General features: G+C 35.3%; 1 protein-coding gene across 3 annotated transcripts in view; it reads right to left on the bottom strand.

The window, feature by feature from the left end:
* Window positions 1-24,340, bottom strand: part of ATAD1 (ATPase family AAA domain containing 1) — a 57,792-nt gene that overhangs the window by 25,484 nt on the left and 7,968 nt on the right. For all 3 annotated transcript variants that reach the window (XM_060285870.1, XM_030864987.2, XM_060285869.2), the window contains exons 3-6: window positions 18,341-18,439; window positions 16,381-16,501; window positions 10,994-11,194; window positions 4,506-4,612 (exon numbers count right to left, since the gene is read on the bottom strand). In XM_060285870.1, the coding sequence (XP_060141853.1) occupies window positions 4,506-4,612; window positions 10,994-11,194; window positions 16,381-16,501; window positions 18,341-18,439 (528 nt within the window). The remainder of the gene's footprint in view (window positions 1-4,505; window positions 4,613-10,993; window positions 11,195-16,380; window positions 16,502-18,340; window positions 18,440-24,340) is intronic.

Raw genomic sequence — 24,340 nt, 5'->3', positions numbered from 1 at the left:
CCATTAGCCAGACTCATCAAGAAAAAAAGGAAGAAGACTCAAATCAACAGAAGTAGAAATGAAAAAGGAGAAGTAACAACTGACACTGCAGAAACACAAAGGATCATGAGAGATTACTACAAGCAACTGTAGGCCAATAAAATGGACAACCTGGAAGAAATGGACAAATTCTCAAAAAGCACAACCTTCCGAGAATGAACCAGGAAGACACAGAAAATATAAAGAGACCAATCACAAGCACTGAAATTGAAACTGTGATTAAAAATCTTCTAACAAACAACAGCCCACCTATCCTTCTCAAACTCTTCCAAAATATAACAGAGGGAGGAACACTCTGAAACTCATTCTATGAGGCCACAGTCACCCTGATACCAAAACCAGACAAAGATGTCACAAAAAAAGAAAACTACAGGCAAATATCTCTGATGAACACAGATGCAAAAATCCTCAACAAAATACTAGCAAACAGAATCCAAAAGCATATTAAAAGGATCATACACCATGATTAAGTGAGGTTTATCCCATGAAACCAAGGATTCTTCAATATATGCAAATCAGTCAATGTGATACACCATATTAACGAAGTGAAGGATAAAAACCACATGATCATCTCAGCAGATGCAGAAAAAGCTTTTGATAAAATTCAACACCCATTTATAATAAAGTCTCCAGAAAGTAGGCATAGAGGGAAACTACCTCAACATAATAAAGGCCATATATGACACACTCACAGCCAACATCATTCTCAGTGGTGAAAAACTGAAACCATTTCCTCTAAGATCAGGAACAAGACAAGATTGCCCACTCTCACCACTATTACTCAACATAGTTTGGAAGTCTTAGTCACAGCAATCAGAGAAGAAAAACAAATAAAAGGAATCCAAATCGGGAAAGAAGTAAAGCTGTCACTGTTTGAAGATGACATGATACTATACATAGAGAATCCTAAAGATGCTACCAGAAAACTACTAGAGCTAATCAATGAATTTGGTGGAGTAGCAGGATACAAAATTAATGTACAGAAATCTCTTGCATTTCTATACACTAATGATGAAAAACCTGAAAGAGAAATTAAGGAAACACTACCACTTATCACTGCAACAAAAAGAATAAAATACCTAGGAATAAACCTACCTAAGGAGGAAAACAGAAAACTATAAGACACTGATGAAAGAAATTAAAGATGATACAAACAGATGGAGAGATGTACCATGTTCTTGGATTGGAAGAATCAATATTGTGAAAATGACTATACTACCCAAATCTATCTACAGATTCATGTAATCCCTATCAAACCACCACTGGCATTTTTCACAGAACTAGAACAAAAAAATTCGCAATTTGTATGGAAACACAAAAGACCCCAAATAGCCAAAGCAATTTGAGAAAGAAAAACGGACCTGGAAGAATCAGGCACCCAGACTTCAGACTATACTACAAAGCTACAGTAATCAAGACAGTATGGTACTGGCACAAAAACAGAAATATAGATCAATGGAACAGGATAGAAAGTCCAGAGATAAACCCACACACATACGGTCACCTTATTTTTGATAAAGGAGGCAAGAATATACAATGGAGAAAAAGTCTCTTCAATAAGTGGTGCTGGGAAAACTGGACAGCTACATGTAAAAGAATGAAATTAGAACACTTCCTAACACCACACACAAAAATAAACTCAAAATGGATTAAAGACCTAAATGTAAGGCCAGACACTATAAAACTCTTAGAGGAAAACATAGGAAAAACACTCTATGACATAAATAATAGCAAGATCCTTTTTGACCCACCTCCTAGAGAAATGGAAATAAAAACAAAAATAAATGGGACCTAATGAAACTTAAAAGCTTTTCACAGCAAAGGAAACCATAAATGAGACAAAAAGACAACCCTCAGAATGGGAGAAAATATTTGCAAATGAAGCAACTGACAAAGGATTAATCTCCAAAATATACAAACAGCTCATGCAGCTCAATATCAAAAAAACAAACAACCCATCAAAAAATTGGGTGGGGGCTTCCCTGGTGGTGCAGTGGTTGAGAGTCTGCCTGCTGATGAAGGGGACGTGGGTTCGTGCCCCAGTCTGGGAAGATCCCACATGCCGCGGAGCGGCTGGGCCCGTGAGCCATGGCCGCTGAGCCTGCACGTCTGGAGCCTGTGCTCCGCAATGGGAGAGGCGACAACAGTGAGAGAGGCCCACATACTGCAAAAAAAAAAAAAAAATTGGGTGGAAGACCTAAATAGACATTTCTCCGAAGAAGACACATGGATGACCAACAAACACATGAAAAGATGTTCAACATCACTAATTATCAGAAAAACGCAAAACTACAATGAGGTATCACCTCACACTGGTCAGAATGGCCATCATCAAAAAATCTACAAACAATAAATGTTGGAGAAGTGTGGAGAAAAGGGAATCCTCACGCACTGTTGGTGGGAATGTAAACTGATACAGCCACCATGGAAAACAGTATGGAGGTTTCTTAAAAAACTAAAAATAGAACTACCATATGACCCAGCCATACCACTACTGAGCATATACCCAGAGAAAACCATAATTCAAAAAGACACATGCACCCCAATGTTCACAGCAGCACTATTTACAATAGCCAGGACATGGAAGCAACCTACACATCCATCAACAGAGGAATGGATAAAGAAGATGTGGTACATATATACAATGGAATATTACTCAGCCATAAAAAGGAAAGAAATTGAGTCATTTGTAGAGACATGGATGGACCTAGAGAGTGTCATACAGAGTGAAGTAAGTCAGAAAGAGAAAAACAAATATCATATATTAACGCATATATGTGGAATCTAGAAAAATGGTATAGATGATCTCATATGCATAGCAGAAATAGAGACACAGACGTAGAGAACAAATGTATGGATATCAATGGGGAAAGGGGGGATGGGAGGAATTGGGAGATTGGGATTGACACTATACACTATGATACTACATATTAAATAGACAACTAATGAGAACATACTGTATAGAACAGAGAACTGTACTTAATGCACTGTGGTGACCTAAATGAGAAGGAAATCTAAAAAAGAGGGGATATATGTATATGTATAGCTGATTCATTTTGCTGTACAGTAGAAACTAACACAACATTGTAAAGCAACTATACTCCAGTAAAAATTAATTAATTTGAAAAAAAAAGCTTAAAGACCCAGATGTAAGACCATATACTATAAAATTCTTAGAGGTAAACTCTTTGATATAAATTGTGCAAGATCTTTTTGGATCTACCTCCTAGAGTAATGAAAATAAAAACAAAAATAAACACATGGGATCTAATTATTAATTTCTAAAATATGACAAACAGCTCATGCAGCTCAACATCAAAAAAACACACAACCCAATCAAAAAATGGGCATAAGACCTAAATAGACATTTCTTCAAAGAAGACATATAGATGGTCAAAAAGCTCATGAAAAGATGCTCAAGATCACTAATTATTAGAAAAATGCAAATTGAAACTACAATGAGGTATCACTTTACACCAGTCAGAATGGCCATCATTAAAAAGTGTACAAAAAATAAATGCTGGAGAGGGTTTGGAGAAAAGGGAATCTTCCTACACTGTTGGTGGGAATGTAAATTGGTACAGCCACTATGGAGAACAGTATGGAGGTTCCTTTAAAAACTAAAAATAGAGGTACCATAGGATCCAGCAATCCCACTCCTGGGCATATATCTGGAGAAAACCATAATTCGAAAAGATATATTCACCCCAAAGGTCACAGCAGGACAATTTACAACAGCCAAGACATGGAAGCAACCTAAATGCCCACTGACACATGAATGGACAAAGAAGATGTGGTACATATATACCGTGGAATATTATTCAGACACAAAAAGGAATAAAATAATGCCATTTGCAGCAATATGGATGGTCCTAGAGGTTATCATATTAAGTGAAGTAATTCAGACAGAGAATGACAAATATCACATGATATCACTTATATGTGGAATCTAAAAAAATGATACAAATGAACTTACAAAACAGAAACAGACTCACAGACATAGAAAACAAACTTATGGTTACCAAAGGGGAAAGGTGGGAGAGAGGGATAAATGAGGAGTTTGGGATTAACATATACACACGACTATATATTTTTTAAAAGTGACATAAGAACTGAGAGTAAAGACTATAAGGATTTATGATAAGAGTCAAACGAAGTGTACAGAATACTCATAGCCACTTGTCACTTCCTTTTCCTTGACATAGATGGTTCTAATACCCTGGTTTTCTCTCTTATTCTTGTATTTGTTTTGAGCATTTGGGAAATCTTTTGAACATTTTATTAATTACAAAGCCCTCAAAATGGATGAAGATATACACAAATCATATTCTTTCAGATTTTCATCATTTATTGGTAAGTATAAGCTATGAAAAATAATTCTGTAAATAAGGTTAACAAGCAGCCAAATTTTCTATTAACACCACCACCAAGAATAACACAAATTAAAGCAGATTACTTTCAAATACCTGGCAGCTGTGATCAGTATCCAATCCATCCCAGAGACTCATAAACTGAGCTTTCATCATGGCTGTAGCTTCATGGTCAGAACTTGAACGGTTTCGTAGAAAGGAGTCTAGAAGAAAAAAGTCCTTAACCTTACAAATCAGTAATAAATTACTCTTTACATAATTTCAAATCGTTAATTAAAAGCTGAAAATTTTATGAAAGATTACAAAGAAAAGGGTTCGAATATGCCTTTTCATACATTATTCTGATATAACTACTTTAACAAATTATCCAACAAATTAAAACAATCAATTCACAATCCTCATTTCTTTCCTAAAAATACATTCATACCAACATATATAAGAGAAGTAAAGGATCTAGTGCTGAGAGGCTAAAAAAGGATCATGTAGTGTCTTAGAGCAAAAGTCTGTGTGCTTTGGTCCTAACTTTCCAGGTTCTCTGCATCCTATGTGTTCTTAATTATGGGATCACATCCTTTTTCCTCATACATTTTTCCTGGTAATAAATAAAAATGATACTGGAAAATCTCAAAACACTATTAAGTGGGAAAATATAGGACAGGAAATGGTTTAAAACATACATACTGGCATGCATGTACATATACGTTATACAGGGTGAAAAAACCTTTAATGAAATACACCAAAATGCTAATAACTTTGGTTATCTCTCAGTGATACTGATGGACAATTTTAATTTTCTCTTGAATTCTTTTCTGTCTTCCAAATTATCTATAATGAACATGAAATACTTTTAGAACGGGGAAAATATTTTCCATCTAGAACGAAAGGACTGAAAGGTGGTATATCCTAAGAATGAAAAAAAGACAATAAAAACAAATCCTATATTTTCCAGTACAATCCTGTTTCAAATGTTTTGTCTTGTATCCCTTCAAATCACTGGCATTTCTCAATAACTTTCACATTTCAACATTAAAACTAAAACTTGAAGTCTGTCAATCATACATGCAAGTGACATGAAAATGCTTTTTAATGTGCTGGGTCCAAGCTTTAAAAAACAAAAAAATTTTTTACAAAGTAATTACAGCAAAAACACATTACTATGACATGATAGTTTTGTGATGGCAAACATATATCCTGTATTTTCTTTTACAGTTCTAATCGTGTATAATATGTACCATTGTTGTACCATGTATTGTACCATGTGTTGTACCATGTACAATAAATGTACCCATTTATTCTGGATGTATAATCTAGTCATTTTAAAATTGCTTATTTTTTAAAGATAAATTGTGTAAATTTAGCTGCCTACTTAACTACCATAATTCTGCTATTAATTATTCTTAAATTATCTTCATTTCTAAGAAGTGGTCTGGCAAGATGGCTGCTTAAAATAATATGAAAAACTTAAAATGCTGGATCAAAGTATAAATAACCTAACTATATCAGTAGTTACATTAAATGTAAATGGTCTAGAGTATGCAATTACCTGTTTAAGATATTAGACTGGATTAAAAAAACACAAAACCCAACTGTGTACTGCTTACACGAGACACACTGAATATAAAAGCTCAGAATGCTGAAGACGGTGGAAAAAGACATGTATGTAAACACTGACAAAAAGACTGAATAAGATTTTTTTTTTAAAGTTAATGCATATCTGATAAATAGTGCTAGAACAATCGGACATCCATATGCAAATAAACAAACCTCGACACAGACCTTATACATTTCACAAAACTCAAAACAGAACACAGACCTAAATGTAAAACAAAAAGCTATAAAACTTACGAAGATAATACAGGAGAAAATTTAGGGAACCCTGGGTTTGGTGATGAACTTTTACATACAACACCAAAAGCACAATCCATCCAAGAAAAAAATGTGTAAGTCGGAGTTTATTAAAAATAAAATTCCTGCCCTGTGGAAGACATTATTAAGAGAAAAGATAAGCCACAGACTGGAAAAAAACATTTATTGTATAAAAACATATCTGATAAAGGACTTGTATCCAAAATATATGAAGAACTCTTAAAATTCAACAAGAAAACAACCCAGTTAAAAAATGAGCAAAAGGGCTTCCCTGGTGGCGCAGCGGTTGAGAATCTGCCTGCCAATGCAGGGGACACGGGTTCGAGCCCTGGTCTGGGAAGATGCCGCAGAGCAACTAGGCCCGTGAGCCACAACTACTGAGTCTGCGCATCTGGAGCCTGTGCTCCGCAACAAGAGAGGCCACGACAGTGAGAGGCCCGCACACCACGATGCAGAGTGGCCCCCACTCGCCGCAATTAGAGAAAGCCCTGGCACAGAAACGAAGACCCAACACAGCCAAAAATAAATTAATTAAAAAAAAAATCCACCTTCAAAAAAAAGAAAAAATGAGCAAAAGATATGAACAGAGACCCCACCAAAGAAGATATACAGATGGCAAATAAGCATATGAAAAAAAAGATGCTCAACAATATACGTCACTGGGGAAGTGCAAATTAAAACGAGACACCACTACACACTTATTAGGATAGCTAAAATCCAAAAAATTGGTAATACCAAGTGCTGGAGAGGAGTGGAGAAACAGGACCTCTCATTTACTGCTGGTAGAACTGCAAAATGGTAGAACTGCTGGTGGAACTTTTAAGTGCAAACAGCCACTCTGAAATACATTTGGTAGTTTCTTACAAAGTTAAACACAGATTTACCATACAATCCAGCAATTGAGCTCCTAGGTATCTACCCAGCTGAGTTAGAAACTTTAGTCCACACAAAATCCTGCATATCTCTGTTGTTAGCAGCTTTACTCATAACTGCACAAAACTGGAAGCAACCAAAAGGTCCTTTAATAGATGAATGGATAAACAAACTGTGGTACAACCATATAATGGAATATGATTCAGCAATATAAAGAAATGAGCTACCAAGCCATAAAAAGATAATGGAGGAAACAAATGCATATTGCTAAGTGAAAGAAGCCAGTCTGAGAAAGCTACATGTTACATGATTCCAACTGTATGATATTTTGTAAAAGGCAAAACAATAGAGACAGTGCAGCTAGGAGTTTGGGAGGGAGGAGTTTGAGAGGGATGAACAGGTAGAGCACAGGGGATTTTTAGGGTGGTGAAACTATGCTGCCTGATATTGTAAGGGTATATACATGATACTATGCATTTGTCAAAGACCACAGAACTGTACAACACAGAATGAACCTTAATATAAACTATGGACTTTAGCTATTAATAACATACCAATAATGGTTCATTAATTATAACAAATATATCACATTAACACAAAGTATTGATAATAGGGAAACTGTGTGTGTGTGGGGATATGGGAACTCTGTACTTTTTGCTCAAGTCTTCTGTAAACTTAAAACTGTTCTAAAAAATAAAGTTTAGTAATTAAAAAAAAAGGTTACTGAATATCTGAGATTGCAAGAAGGAAAGAAAAAAAATCCTGAAGATCAGGAAAAGAGAGAACTGAAAAAAAGAATGGTGAGATTTTGAGATGATTATGCCACTGTTTGTGTGTGTGTTTGTGTACACAACAGGAATGCACGGGTAGCATCAGGAGGTTCTGCTTTGGTGTTAATATCCATGCTGAAGCCGAGATGCCCAAAAGGATGTACACTCACAGAAAGTATAGACAAGAAAAAAAGTTCTGCTCACCACTACAGGGAGTTAAGGACACTTGTCTGTCTTGGCCTGGGCTCTGGAGGGAAATATGTCCCCCCTGAAAAATTAAAAACCAAGATCACAGGGGCTCTCTCTCAGGCCTGAAGTCTAAATTCAAACTGTCATTCAGTTTAGGAACATCGAGAAATTAGAGCCTAAAGCCTCTAGGTGGAAGACAGAAAAACTACTCTGGATTATTTTAGGCAACACAGAATTCTCATATAAAAGCAAGTCCTAAGCAATCTAGAGTTAGAAATGAGACACGGAAACAAATCACTATGAAAGAGAGTTAACAATATAAAGAAGTAAAATTTCAAACAGAACAATCCAAAGAACTATATAAAAATAGTATGTGGGCTTCCCGGTGGAGCAGTGGTTGAGAATCCGCCTGCCGATGCAGGGGACACGGGTTCGTGCCCCGGTCCAGGAAGATCCCACATGCCACGGAGCGGCTAGGCCTGTGAGCCATGGCCGCTGAGCCTGCAGGTCCGGAGCCTGTGCTCCGCAACGGGAGAGGCCACAACAGTGAGAGGCCCTCGTACCGCAAAAAAAAAAAAAAAAAAAAAAAAAGTTTAAAAATTCGAAGACATAAAAGGGATTGTAATTTTAACAGAAAAGCAAGTTATAGTGAAAATAGATAAATTTGAAAAATAAACAAACAGAACTTCTAAAATTCAAATATGATTGGCAGAATACAAACCCAATTGTTGCAAGATTGAACACAGCCAAGCAAAGAATCGCTTTTTATTACTTACTCAATGACTGACTGACTTGAGTTTCACCATTATTTTATGTATCGACAAAAAATTTTAACTACTGCCAATTAAATTATAACATGCTATCCCAATTTCAGGGATGTTAAAATGTAAAAAACTAAAATAAAACTATGTTTTAGAACTGACGAAATATGGTAGAGAACTAGATGCTACAACTATGGAAATGACTCAAAATTAAGTAGAGAGTTGAAGAAAATATATATATATAATAAAACAGAAGTCTTGCAATATTCAATAGCAACTAGAGAGAAAAGATAGATTAATTACAAAGAAATATTAGGCTATAAGCAGAATTCTCAAAAGCGACAACAAAGACTGGTAGACAACAAACTTTTGGCTTTAAAATGCTGAAAGAAAATAATTCTGTATCATTTAACAATAAAAACAGAGTCAACACATTTTCACACAAAGACAACTCACTGTACTCACAATCATTGCTGAAAGAATTTTGACAGACTTCAGTAAGAAGGAAATTAAATCCAGAAAAGGCAGGTGCAAGAAGTAATAGTGAGCAAAATAATTGGTAAAGTGGATCTCTAAACAAGCACTGCCAGTATAAAAATAACAATATGGAAAAGTAAAAAACAAGAGAAACTGTTAACAAAAACATATAAGAGATGAGAGGAATGATTAGTATCCAAGAGTTCTAAGGTCCCTGTATTATTTGGGAAGATGCGAGAAATAACTAGCCTAGACTTTTAAGACAAGTAGCTGTGCTAAATGTATGCTAAAAGAAAAAGAGTACAGTTGACCCTTGAAGAAGGTACGAGTTATGGGCGCTGAGCCTTTCCATAGTCCAAAATCCACATATAATTTACAGTTGGCCCTCTACATACACAGTTCCTCCGTAGCTGCAGTTCATGTGGTGATAAGAGTTTTTACTGTTGAGAAAAATCCACGTATAAGTGGGCCCATTCAAACCTGTTGTTCAAGGGTCAACTGTACATAACTTCTAAACCTGTGTGAGGGAAAAGGGAATTAAAAACGTGCAAAAGTCCACTAGATTGGTAAATATCCATAAAAAGCACACAGTTATGTGGTAGAAATAAATCTAAATATATCAGCTATCAAAATGAAAGCAAACCGACCACAGTTCCTGGTTAAAGAGCCTTAGATTAAAAGTTTTAAAAATCCAGCTATATGCTCCTTTGTGCAAAAGTCAAAGCAAAAATCCAAAATAAATGGAATAAATTGATGAGAAAGATACACAAGGCAAACAAGTAACCAAAATATCTATACCTATCTTTATATATATTTCTATATAGCTTATCATATTACATATAATTATAATAGTAAATTTATTCAAAGCTACAGTTTTAATTACTGTAGCTTTATTATAATATATAAATTATAATAAAAATATAGATGATCCATAAAATAGAGAAAAAGCCCACTAATATAAAAGTCATGACATACAGAGAAAGATGATCTATTTATAAGTTGACTGTCCATATGGCAAGGAATTAAACTAGATTCCTACTTCACGTTATATATTTTAAAAAGGAGAGTATTTATGGAGGTAGTGAAGGGATTTGTAAACCAGACACAAGAAGTATAAGCCATAAAGTAAAAAAACTGATAAATGTAACTACATTTAAATTTAAATCTCCATAAAAGAAACTATCATAAAGTGAAAAGATAAGCCAGTCTAGAAAATATTTGAAATCATAATAAAACATCATCAAAAAATTACTAAGAAAACTGCAAATAACCCCAAAGAAAAACCGGCAATTTACAAGCAAGGAAACCTAAATGGCTAGTCAACATGTTAAAAGATGCATAAATTTACTAGTAAGCAGGGAAACACAAAACAATGATGACATAATTTTTGTTCTTTAAGTTGACAAAAATTAATGATACTGCCTGAAAAGATAAGTTTTGGGGGAGTATGTAGGGAAACAAACTGTATACTGGTGAGAGTGTAAACGGGTATAATCACTTTGAAGAACTGGTAATCCTAGTGAGGTTGAAGATGGACACATCACACAACCTAACGGTTCAACTTCTAGGTATCTACCCTGGACAAACATATGCATGAGGAAACATGTACACGAAAGCCCACTGCATACTGTTTAAAAACATAGCATACCTATTTCGTCTATAAAGATGATGGAAGGCTGTAGCTTTATGGCAAGGGAGAAAACAGCGGCAGCCAGTTTCTGAGATTCTCCATACCACTTATCTGTCAGTGTTGAAGGCTGAAGGTTAATAAATCGACAACCTGCTTCTTTGGCTGTAGCCTTGGCAATCAACGTTTTACCACAGCCTGGAGGCCCATAGAGAAGTACACCTGGAAATTAACATGTTATTTTATTATTTCCTTTAAGAGAAAGAGATATTTGCTAGTTTATGGGAAAATCAACATAATATTAATTCTGTCCACATGAAACTTTTTCGCAATATTCACTTCCATTTTTATTAATCTTTTCTTATAGTAGAAAGGAAGGTGCTATATTCTAAGTTTGTGTCAGTGATGACATGTATTTGGGATTATAGCACCCTTGTGCTTCCTCCCTTCATGAAATGGTCCGGTTCAGGATATTAAAGACAATCATCTTGACATCCAAACTCACACCTCTTGATCAATGGCTGACAAATAAAATCGTCTAATGCCCTTCCCCTTCACGAGCTAAGAGCCCTATAGCACAATGACAACAGCCCAGAGAAAATGAACAACTTCAAAATAGACTGTAGAAAACACTGTTTTGCTATTGCTCAGAGACTTAAGATAATGATCTTTTCTTAAAAAGAAATCACCAGTCACTCCTGTTTTAATTTCCTAGGAATAAAACTATATTATTAACCTAGAGTCTCCACTGACAGCAATTTGCTGCTAAATGCAATTTAAGGTAAGTCTTTTAATATATAAAAGATCTAAACAGACTGAGGTCTTGAGAAATTTGGGGAATCATCACCAACTGTTTTTCATCTAAAATGAGGTAGCATTTTCTAAGTTAATATAATACTAAAATTATGGCCCTGACTACAGATCATTTACAGACAGGGCTGACAAAAATCATCATCTGCAAACTTCTTTAAATATTTCCTTAATCTAGAGCTTCTCGACTTTTCTCATGTAATAGCACTTAAAGAATGACAATATTGGGAACTCCCTGGCGGTCCAGTGGTTAGAACTCGGTGCTTTACTGCTGGGGCCTGGGTTCCATCCCTGGTTGGGGAGTTAAGATCCCACACACCATGACCAAATAAATAAATAAATAAATACAATTTAGGCAGCATGCTGGGGTAAAATGGAGAGAATTTGGAGTTATACAAAATATTTCTATTATGTAATAAAAATAAAAAACAAAATATGAGGGAAGAAAAGTAAGTACTTTATATAAACCTCCCCCCGCCAAACTTACATTTTTTTAAAAATGAGAAACTTGAGCTTGGTTCTATAACCTACCAAATTTTTTTCGTGCCAAACATTTCAAAATAATGTTCAAACTCCTCCTCAAGCACACACAGATATTTCTAGTGGTCTTAATAATTCTTCAAGATTCAACTAACTCATGTTTAATCATTTTAAATTAAACCCTTCTAAAGCTGATTTAAAAATTTTAATCCATAAGCACTGCCAGTATATGTTAATTTTGTCAAGGAGTCCTTGCATTTTTTAATTACGTTCATTTAGGTACTAAAAGTTCAGTTAAGTCAGTTAAATTTGAACCTTCTACTGATACTTTTAGATGGCTCATGTGAACAATACAGAATATAGTCTAATGCCATCGAATTCAAGTGAAGCTGAAAACATATGGGATAACATATGGAATTATTACATTTATTACTTTGATCATATAATTTAATATGGAATGCAGGTCTACTAGCAAACTTTTAATATGTATTACTTGAATCTCAGGTTTTTAGAACTAATGATGCAAAAGTCTTCATATTTTGTTGACTTTGCAGCTACACCATCACTTCATAAACACATGGAATACTCTCAGACTGTCAGATTTGTTTCAAAGTATTCATTTATCAGTTTGAATATTTTATTCCTAATAGTTTAGTTTTGGTACCTCCTAGTAGGATTAAGTTTTTCTAATTATTTCAGGGATTATAATTAGTATTATTAATTGAGCAGTTATTTACTAATGTCTAAAAATTTAACATGCAATGAAAACTTTTGGATTTCATAATCTTCTGGAGGATGGAGCTGTGACAGATAAGGTTCACATGAGGAACAATCAATGCTCACTTCTTGACCTGGGTGGTAATTACATGAATGTTAGCTTTAAAATTATTTATTCAACTGTTTAATCCCCATTTCTGTGTGTATCTTAAGCTTCACTAAGATTCATGTTGTCCCATCTGATACTTTATCAGTGAGTACAGCAATAATATTATTTGAAAATGGCACGTTTTCTATATCCTTTGTTGAAGTGGAGTCCACCATGTTAATATTTATGAAGATAAACGAGTGGTTCTGCAAATGAATGTGAGGCATTTAGCTTTAATTATTAGTTTTATAACATTTTAACTAGTTTTTAGAACTTAGTCTGATATTTTACAACCATTTTCAACAGAATTAAACATGTGTTTATTATTTTGTACTTTGTAGAGACTTAAAAATTCAAACCCCTCTTTAAGATGGATGTTTTGGACAAAGGCTTCACTTCCTAAGTACTGCATGCAAATAAAGATTTAGGATGAGGAAGAAAAGAAGTATTGGGACAAACAAATCCAAATTTGAGATAATCCTCATTAGTGAAAAATATATTATCTTATTAGTGACCAACTTTTCTTTCTTCCTTTTTCGGACTAGTTTATTTACTTTCAAGGTTTAATAAAAAATTTGTCCAAATGGTGGAAAAATAAATATCTGTAAAACTACTTAAATACAGAGTACTGGGGGGAGGGGGGGGAAGTTATAGGCCTTTATGACCTCAGAAAGTCCATCTTTCAAAACATATATTTCTTATCTACATTTTAAAGAATGCATCAAAACATGGAGTATGATGACATTCACAAGCATAAAAGTTATGTGCCAAAATAATGATTACTGAATTCAGATTTTATAGAAGGACCATACAGCATTCAAATGGATTTTTTTTTAATTTTTTTTTTTTTTAAATATTTATTTGGCTGTGCCGGGGCTCTTAGTTGTGGCAGGCGGGATCTAGTTCCCTGATCAGGGTTCGAACCCAGGCCCCCTGCATTGGGAGCATGGGGTCTTAACCACTGGACCACCAGGGAAGTCCTTCAAATGGAATTTTAACTATTGTAAATTTTTAAATGTTTGGGGGGAAGAAAGGGTTACATTTTTTAATGCAACCATCAGTATTTTATGGCATGTTCTTGTAACCAATAAGTGACACCGTATCTTTATACGTTACTAAGTATGATTATCATGTGTCATACATTCATGACGTAACAAATCATTCTCAAATTAACTTTCTATAGTCTGTGAGGCAGTGATCAATTTCAGCTTAGACAGCAATGAACTAAGGAAAACATAAAACTGGCAATAAAGCAATGAGTCTAAGCTACGTAACCTATTTCCAGTTCCCAAATGGAACAAGTATGGTACGCAACTGATTGTATACTCTGCTTCTGTACACCAATATCCAATTTATGTTGGGGGTCAAAAAGTAAATCAATGATTTTTCAAATTTTTGTTCTTGGTAAAAAATTTTCCAAAAATGCAAAGCTGAAAAAGCTCAAATAGTAAAACTTTTAGATCACATAATAAGGAAATACTCATGTAACTTAAAAAAAAATTTAAATACACATAGGAACCACCTTCAGTTTTAGATAATGCTTTTAAATAAAAAGCAGATTTACATAAGGCTGTTAAAGTACTCCCTCATAATTTGGTATCTGCTATGCTAATTGGGGCTTTAAACCAAGTCCAACTGGTGAAGTCACCCAGTTACCTGGCCTAAGCCATCACTGATGATAAAAGCTTTCTCTAACAGCATAAAAAAATTTCCTAAATTCATTAACATTGTGAAAATGAGACATAAAAATTGACAAAAGTTCTTTCTTGTTCACACTATAAACAACCTGCAAGAGGGTACTGAAGAACTTAGTAATCCAACATTTGCCTTACTCTTGATCTGGGCTCAGATAAATCATTTGAAATTTTCTTTGGGGGAAAAAAATTTCTTTTTAAATCACAATAGAGTAAATGCTTCTTGTTAGAAAAAAAGTAGCTTTGTTGTTTCAGAAAGTAAAATACATAAAAAACAGATTTGTTGGCTTCCCTGGTGGCGCAGTGGTTGAGAGTCTGCCTGCCGATGCAGGGGACACGGGTTCGTGCCCCGGTCCGGGAGGATCCCACATGCCGCGGAGCGGCTGGGCCCGTGAGCCATGGCCGCTGAGCCTGAGTGTCCGGAGCCTGTGCTCCGCAACAGGAGAGGCCGCAGCAGTGAGAGGCCCGCGTACCGCAAAAAAAAAAAAAAAAAAAACATTTGTTGTTTTAGTTAACAAAAAGAGAATGCCATTTTTGGTGGTAACTGTCAGCCTCTATTTACTAGAAACAAAAATTTTCTACTTCATAAAAATGTAGTTATTGGCTTCAATTATCTTTGAAATATAAATTAATGCACTTTTTGATATAGCTGCAAAATTAGTAAGATTATAAACTACAACTTATACATGTTATTTTGATATTTCTAAAGATCCTTTTCTGAGAAATGCACTTGTCTAATAATTTGATTTCAGTCTTGACTAGCAACCTCTCTAGTTTTGGCAATACAATAAAGAGAAGTTTCTACTACATGGCAATACAATAAAGAGAAGCTTCTACCAGAAGCTTCTACTAAATAAGCTACGCTACAGCGTTTGTATTTGAAAGCCATGGCAACACACTTCTACAGATCTCACTGTCAATTATCACGTAAGCTACATTTGAATCGCCTTTAACAAGTCTTAAACATGATCAATATATGAATGACCAATAATAAAAGTATTATATTTAAGGATGTAGTTATAAATACTTTCAATTCTTGAGTTCCAAGGCTTTTGAAGTAATCACTAACTAGGAATAAGAAAATGTTTCCCTTAAAAATAAGTAGTATTTAATTTCTAGTTCATCTGTAGTTCACTATTTCCTTAAAAACAAAACCAAACAAAAAACTACCACTGCAATCTAAAATAAAATTACCAAGAGGAAAAAAAATCACTAGAATCATGAAACAACCAGAAGTCTTATCTTGAAGACAAAAACCCATACTGTTACTTTGAATCTTTTTTTATCCTCTATTTCCCTAATTTCATTTTCTTGTAAGTAATAAAAATGAATTTGAAATAAAGGGATTATTTTGACATGTAACTATGGGGAAAAACTTTACCTAAATTTGGAAGCTGAAGAATAAGCAATTATTTAAAAATCATTATTTATAAAACAGTTCACTGGATCTCAGCAGTCTCTTGAAAACCCAACTTCAAAAACACCAGTTCTATAATGGCAGAAAGTTTCCATGTGTTCCAGATTTTTAATGCTTTAGCAAATATAAAGTTTTACCATACCTTTTGGAGGCTGCAAAAGCCTGGAATTTTCAAACAAATGCTTCTTTTTGATAGGTAAGATGACTGTGTCTTTCAGATCCGTAATGACATCATCCAAACCTGCTATATCACTCCAAGTAACCTGGTAAAAGTTAAGGTCAGCATGAAGTTTTACAGCTAATGTATGTTCACCGAAGTAAAAAAGAATCCCCCCAAATGGTAAGTCTTAATTATACCTAAATAATAAAAGTTTAAAATGATATATTAATATAAGTACTTTTAAGCAATACTGAAATTATTAAACTACCATGAGCTGAAATTTAATAGTCAACTACCTATTCCAAAAAAAAAAAAAAAAGGCCCTAGGTCCAACACTCAAAACTCTGAGTTTTAGGATCTAATAAGCTGACCTCACTCCATTAAGATGAGGAAATACTCTGCCAAGAAGAATGAGAGCCAGCTCTGACAGACAGTTCAGCACTAGCTGAGTGGCCTAATTCACAGACGATGCTGTCAAACATAATAAGAATGAATTTAGAAATAAGGCTTATACTCACCAAACTGGGCTTCTGAATTTTACTAATTAAAAGTAAACTGTGCCAAAACTTGTCTTATATCTTTATAGAGAGTAAACGGGGATACATTTTTTCAAAACTGATAACAGCTTGTGTATTTTAAAGCCTTCTGACTCAGCTTAAAAAAATTTTTTGGGGGGTGGGCACTGGATAAACTAACTGAAAAAGACCTGAAAAACAAACAAAAACAACCTAGCTTTAACTTGGACGAGTAAAGGGGCTGGAGGTGGGGCTGTTCGGAAGCAATATTTACAACACATTTATTTTCCACCATAAAAAAAAAAGTGAAAAAGCGCAGCCAGATCTGAAAAAATCACCACTGACTTTCACTTGTAGCTATAACAAAGAACTGAGTTCATTTCAAACAGAGGATTAATTCTGGAAAGGCATGTATGTCTCTGTGCACACAGATATTAATAGACATTGTAGATTTTTATTTCCTAGATTTGGAGATAAGGATATTGTATTTCACTCTACTTATTTACACCTATTGTTACAGAATATTCACAGAGGATTTTAGAGTTTATAAATTACATTAATCTGATGCTCAAAATAATCCTTTAGAAGTAGGTAGAGCAGGTATTACATTGTCCCTGGATTATACATGAGGGAACTGAAACTCAAAGAGAAAATAATTTACCAAGGCCATAAATGGAAAAACTGGGATTCAGAATCTTATGTTGTCTATCATACCTTATAAAAAAATCTAGATTTGAACTCCAAGTCAAACATCCACATGACTTAAAGCAGTAATTTTATATGCCACAAAGGTGAATATATAAAAGTACAGGTTTAACTAAACAAATGTGCACAAAAGAAGTTAAGACAGCAGGCCCGAGACGATTATCCTTGGAAAGTCCTGCTTGCAAGGCTAGCCCCTCGCTGGAGTATGGGAGATACTTAGATTTTGGGAGAGTTTCCTCCATTTTCCTGATGAGAACAGCTCACTGTGCCTAAACCGTTTGTGCAAACAATATGGTTTATGGTGGATACGTGTTTTGCTTATGGGAGTCTAGAATTTTGACACATGTTAGGAAGATGCAGTCTATGTGACCAGTCCCAATTAAAACCCTGGGCCCTAAGTCTCTAATGAGCTTCTTTGGTAGATAGCATTTGACAGGTGTTCTCATAACCTGTTGTTGAAAGAATTAAGTGCACCCTGTGTGACTTCACTAGAAGACTCTTGGAAGCTGGTGCCTGACTTCCTCCAGACTTTATCCCACGCCCCTCTTTCTTTGCTAATTTTGCCTTGTATCCTTTTGTTGTAATAAATTATATCCAGGAGTATGACTACACTGAATCCTGTGATTCCTCCTAGAGAATCATCAAACCTGGTCATGGTCTTTGGGACTCTTGATACAAAATGCTAGACAAAAAAAATATTAAATAAGATTAAAGATACCTACATGCATGTTAAGAGGGTCTACTAGATGAGCAGCAATACTCATTTCATATTCTGAAAGCTTCACATTTTTCACACCGATTTGCTTCATTAATTTTTCTGCCTAGAAAGGAAAAACAAGCAACCTCCTTTAGTTTGATATTTAGACACTGGCACTCCATAACATGTAGCGAAGTCTAAAGAGCAATGAACAGACATACAAGATTTTCCAGAGATATTCTATGCCACTTGTTTCATCCTTCCCCATTCTTAAGTCCTTAAGTAAAAACAGATTTGAAGGTCTACTCTACAGAAACCAGGGCAATTTAAACCAGCTTTTGGGAAATGAGAAAATAGGGTACATGATTGAAGAGATATATACATGGCCTCTCATTGCTCCAATGAGATTCTAAGGTCCAACTTGATTTCTTTCCTAGCAGGATTATCATGACAGGTGAAAATGAAGCCTCAAGATGAAAGATCGAGGAGTTAAGGCTATCAAGAAATGGACAACTGGAGTTTCTTTCCTTCAATTGACAGAGTATCTGAAAACTGGTGCCCAACTTTCCTCAAATTACCCATATATCTACAACAGGTGTTCAACCTAACTAATTTCAAATTGTTCTGAGATACTATCCTTTTTAAAGTCAATTCTTGGGGCTACACAACCAGAGATAATAAAAATAATTTTCAATTAGAAGTATACTTGCATATATTTTTAGAGCTGGGCAAAACTAGCCTTAAAGCTATAAGCTCTAGCAAAGCAACACAGCTTTCAACTAAAATAAAAATAATGTTAACAGTAAAACATTTACTGAGTGTGCCAAATATTACGCCAAAATACTGTAGATGGATTAACTCATTGAATCCTCAGAGAGATCCTATGAAGTAGGTACAATTTCTCCCCAACACAGAAAAAGAAACTGAAGCGTAGCTCAGACTGTTACTTGTCTTAGGTTAAAAATTAGCAAATGGAAGAGGCAACATACGAATCCAGGCAGTCCCAACTCTAGAGCCTATACTCTAACCATCATATATATTACCTTGGTTCCCTCAGTTACATGACTGGAGTTTGTAGCAACTAAAGAGTCTTTAAAAATCTTGACATAATATATCCAAATTTCAATTAAGTGAACAGTTTTAGAAATGAAGGTACTCTGGTAAATCATATTTACCTAAATTTTTGTTGTTACATTTTCCTAGAATACTTTTGATTATATATAATCTTGCTATTTGTCAGGGGTATTGCTACTCTTAAAAAAAATCACATCAGGGCTTCCCTGGTGGCGCAGCGGTTGAGAGTCCGCCTGCCGATGCAGGGGACACGGGTTCGTGCCCCGGTCTGGGAAGATCCCACATGCCGCGGAGCAGCTGGGCCCGTGAGCCATGGCCGCTGAGCCTGTGCATCCGGAGCCTGTGCTCCGCAACGGGAGAGGCCACAACAGTGAGAGGCCCGCGTACCGCAAAAAAAAAAAAAAAATCACATCATACAGCATTATAGTTATAGACTGGTTAGAGGATCAGGATGTGTGTTGATCATATCCTAGTAATATCACACTTTCTTTAAAAAAAAGTGCTATGAACCACATCATTTTTCCTATTTAGCCACGCCTCTGAATCAATGGATAAAGCAGCCTTTCCAAATTCTTTTATCTCTTTCTTACAAATATCTTCTCTTTCACTGACTTTAAATGTGTCAGCTATGAACAGTATCCTGTTTTCTGTACCTATAATAGCATTAATTTCTCTTCTTTTCCTTTGTTCTTCTATAAATGTGAAGCCATCCCACATGTGTTCTTTTTAGGCCATGCTCTAATACAGTGGTTCTCAACCAGGGGTGATTTTGGCCCCCTAGGGGACATTTGGCAATGCCTGAAAATACTTTTGGTTGTCACAACTTGGGTGGGTGGGGCAGTGCTACTGGTATCTAGTCAGCAGAGACAGGGATGCTGCTAAACAATCAAGAAGGAAAGGATATTCTGCCTCCCCACCCCCGTCATCTGGTCCAAAATGTCAGTATTTGAGAAACCATGCTTTTCTCTCTATTAGCTACTTGCCCTTAAAATTTTACTCTAGGCCACAACTGCCTCTTGCTACCTTTATTTATATTTGGAATTTCCTAAATAAAAATTATCAACTATGTTGTTTACTTTATAGAGACAGAAAACACTATAGTTGAGTTTACCTAGAATCTTTTCTCCACAACAAGAGTTCCATTTAACAATGTCTTCAGGTTGCATTAATAACATTGATAGGAAAGAGAAAAAAAAATTAACGTTTATTGAGCACCTACCACATTCCTGGCACTGTGCTGGATACGGTTTACAATCAACCCTTGAAACCATCCTGAGAAGTAGCTATTATTATTCTCATTTTTCAGATGGAGAACTCAAGGGTCGCAGAAATGTAAAGAACTGGCAAGATTACACAGCTATGAATTAGCATTACCAGAGCTCAAACTCTGATCTAATTTCAAAGCTCATGTTCTGTTAAAACACTAACATTTCTCATTTGGGAGAGCAGAACATGCTTAACACACAAGTAAATGAAAAGAAAGCACCCCAAAACACATCATACCAGTACCAAACTGTGTTCTAGGAACAAGTTATCCAATTGTCTAGCTTTGACACATTTAACTAAGCCCTTATTTCTAAAATGTTTTACCTAGAAAAAATTATGATTGGACTACTTGAAAAATGGCTTATGCTCATGAAATGCTTTACTGTTTACAGCTTAATGACAATTATACTTTCTAGTCACCCACATTTGCTTGGTTTTTAAAGTGGGTCTCTCCCACTCTGAGGAGGGAAAACGGTGAACTGTGGGTGAGGAGTCAGAGGTAGGAGGGAAACTTACTTTTTACTTTATACCCATCTTTTCAACTGTTTCATAGTATTTTTTATCCTTACACTCTATTTCACTTTTTCTCCATGTAAAGTATAATTTAAAAAGTAAAGAAGTGGGGAAATAGGAAATAGTGAACTAATATTTCTGCCTAGAATGAGGAAGGAGGAAATGGAGTAAAGGAGCAGCAGAATAGAAACACTCATTTCATAAAGGTTCTAAAAGATTCATAAAATTGGTTGTTCTTCTGGAAGAATAATTTTAGAAAGTTAGAGATAGCACAACAAGAATGAAAAAACAAAGATGAACTAATTCAACTTATTTCAAAAAACTTTTACTGAGGTCAGAGCTGAAGTATTCCAATTTTAAGTGTAGATAGAGGAAACTGATATAAAGCTTTAAAAAATACATTTAAGTAGGAAATAGCAAAGAATTTGAAGAATTATCTTTATACATTAGGTATAAGCCTTTACCACAAACTTACATTAAAATATTAACAAGCACCCTTTTCTAGACATGCGGAGACAATTATCTTCTCTTTTAGCGTTAGTGCACTTGTATCTTCTGACTTTATCATATAACCCAAAAGTTGCTGGATAAGATGGCTTTCTACTATAATACTCTTCTGCTATGTTACTGTATAAAACACTATAATGCACTGAGTTTTATCTCGAGTTTCCCTCTTGTTGCTTTTCTTTCCTCATCACTTCTATCTATCCCCTTGGCCACTCAGGCAACACTAACTCCTTATTCCTTACTGATTTCCCATCTGAATTTCCTTATTTACTTCAACTCAGTCTTCTAAGATTCAGCTCCAGTAAACCATGGTTTTAGGGCCACTTGATTGGTAACGCAGTTCACAATGGCTTCCTGGTGTCAAGAAATGTTAGCTCTTCCAAATGGTAACTGGCATTCTATGATGGCTGCTCTTAAAAACACCTGGCAGTTGAGAGTTCCAGTTTAAGATTTCAGTGTTATCAGCCCTTCACAATTTCATCTATTACTTATATCAAAATAACTGAAATGAAGTTTTGAACCTTACAATATCAATGATAGGACTAAAAATAGGGAGACATTAAGTTAATGACTAAGGTCACAATATATGACCTTCATGTGTATGAATTCTCAGTAGTGAATCTTTCCAGGCCTTTGACAACTAAACTACAATCTCAGGAATATTATATAGTCTAATTAATATGCTAAACAAAATACTGTATATACAAATGCCCAGGAGAGGTCAAGCATTAAGTTATTCATCCTGTACTTGAAAGCTCTTTAATAGTACACATAGAGATTCTCTGTCTTCTAACATCTCAATTAATCCAACCCATCCTTTCATTACAGACATACCTATCAAAACTCTTGTGCTATATCTCAATATGATCCAACAGCGGCACGTGCCCAGAAAACCCTTGTCCCTCTTTAACACTCTGCTGAAACCATCTCCTCTCTCATTATCAATTAAATATCCCACATTTAGTAAGGCTGGAAGTATTCCTGGCTTTAGACTAGAAATTATTTACAAATACCCTGTTTAATCCAAACGTAAGACTACTTCTAGGTTACTCTTCCTGATTTGAATGCACCTATGTCATCCTTCACCTTTCATCTCAAAACTGCACTGCCGTTAAGCTCACATCAGCCCCATGGATTATCTGGTAATCTCAAAATGTTATCTAAGCTTTTATAGTCAGTGTTCTTCCTCTGTGACCACAGGACTCATACCTTCCTCCTCTCCCACATTCACACCTGATCTTTGCCCTCAATACGCACTCTAATTCCTTAATTCCTTTCTATACACCAACTAAATTATCCCCCATCTGACTTCCTAAATGGCCTGTACCACAGAATGTCTTCCTTAGAAACATACGATTCCTTACACTTATTGTTATACCAGTTAGCCCTATCTTCAATGCAGGTTCAGCACCACCATTCAATTTATCTGCTCCCAACCTGCTGAGAAATGCTCAAGAAGTTCATAAAAACAAAACAATTGAGTTCCTAATAAACTCATGCTTTCTTCAATTATGCCCTAATGTTCCATAACCTACTGTGATTTATCTCGTTATATACTCATCACATATTTACCTCAGCAGGTCCCAAACCTCCTCCACTCCCAAGCACATTTAGTTATAACCTCTCCCCTTTGTCGAGAATAAAACAGTTAACTCTACCTTAAAATGTTCCTGTAACTACCGATCCCAATCCTTCCTGGTTCTTCTAGGACCTACCTCCCTCCTCTTTGGCAGCAACTCTCCACCTGCTCCGCTAGTCTTTTCCCCTTTCTTCTTTACCTTTCCCTCAGCAAACTCTGCAACGACTATGTTCTTTTACTTCAAATTACACTTGCTGTCCCCACTGAACGGAAATTGCTCTCTTTAATGATTTCAATAAATCTGATTGCTTTCTTCGTTCACATTCCTCATGACATCTTCTCCTGGATCATTTCATAATACAACATTTACAACCAATTCTCTTTTGCAGCCTTCTTTTCCCTAGGCTTTGGTGACTTCACACACACAGTGATTTTCCAGATAGTGGGCAAGAATTTAAGAAGGGGCTTTTAAAAATTATATTTAACACCCCACCAACTTCTCCAAATTCTGATGTTTCAAAATGTAACATCCTTCCATTTGAAAATAACTGCCACAGTGAACCACTGTTACAATCTGCAGTATTTTGTATACTTCAAGGTAAGCTGGGGTGGGAAAGACTGGTACCAACAACTTACATTATTCTGGTTTTATTCCTCCTCCTCTGGCCATTTTTTTTTTTTAAAGTGCTTTTATTAAAATTGGATAGGTTAAAAAGAATATCTTTAGAACATGCAGATGAGGTATAAAGAACCACAGAGTAGGTGCTCAATGAATATCTGTTATATGAATAAATTTAAGTTTTTAATCCCAGGAAGAGATTATTGTGCACGGAATCAAGCAGAAATCAAATTTTATTCCCTCCCATATAGAGCCAACGGTCTAAGTATTGTTTACTGAAAAGTCCATCCGTTCTCCAATAATCTACAAAGCAAAGCCAGTATGTCACACATCGTTTCCATATTACAGGTAGGACTGTTTCTGGAGTCTATTCTGGTATATTTGCCAATCCACCCCTGTGCCAATAGCTCATCGTTTTGTTTTGTTTTTTAATTTATTTATTTTTGGCTGTGTTGGGTGTTCGTTGC

Source organism: Globicephala melas, chromosome 16, assembly GCF_963455315.2.
Source record: "Globicephala melas chromosome 16, mGloMel1.2, whole genome shotgun sequence".
NCBI lineage: Eukaryota > Metazoa > Chordata > Mammalia > Artiodactyla > Delphinidae > Globicephala > Globicephala melas.
The sequence above is the reverse complement of the archived record's forward strand: the minus strand, read 5'-3'. Positions and strand labels throughout refer to the sequence as shown.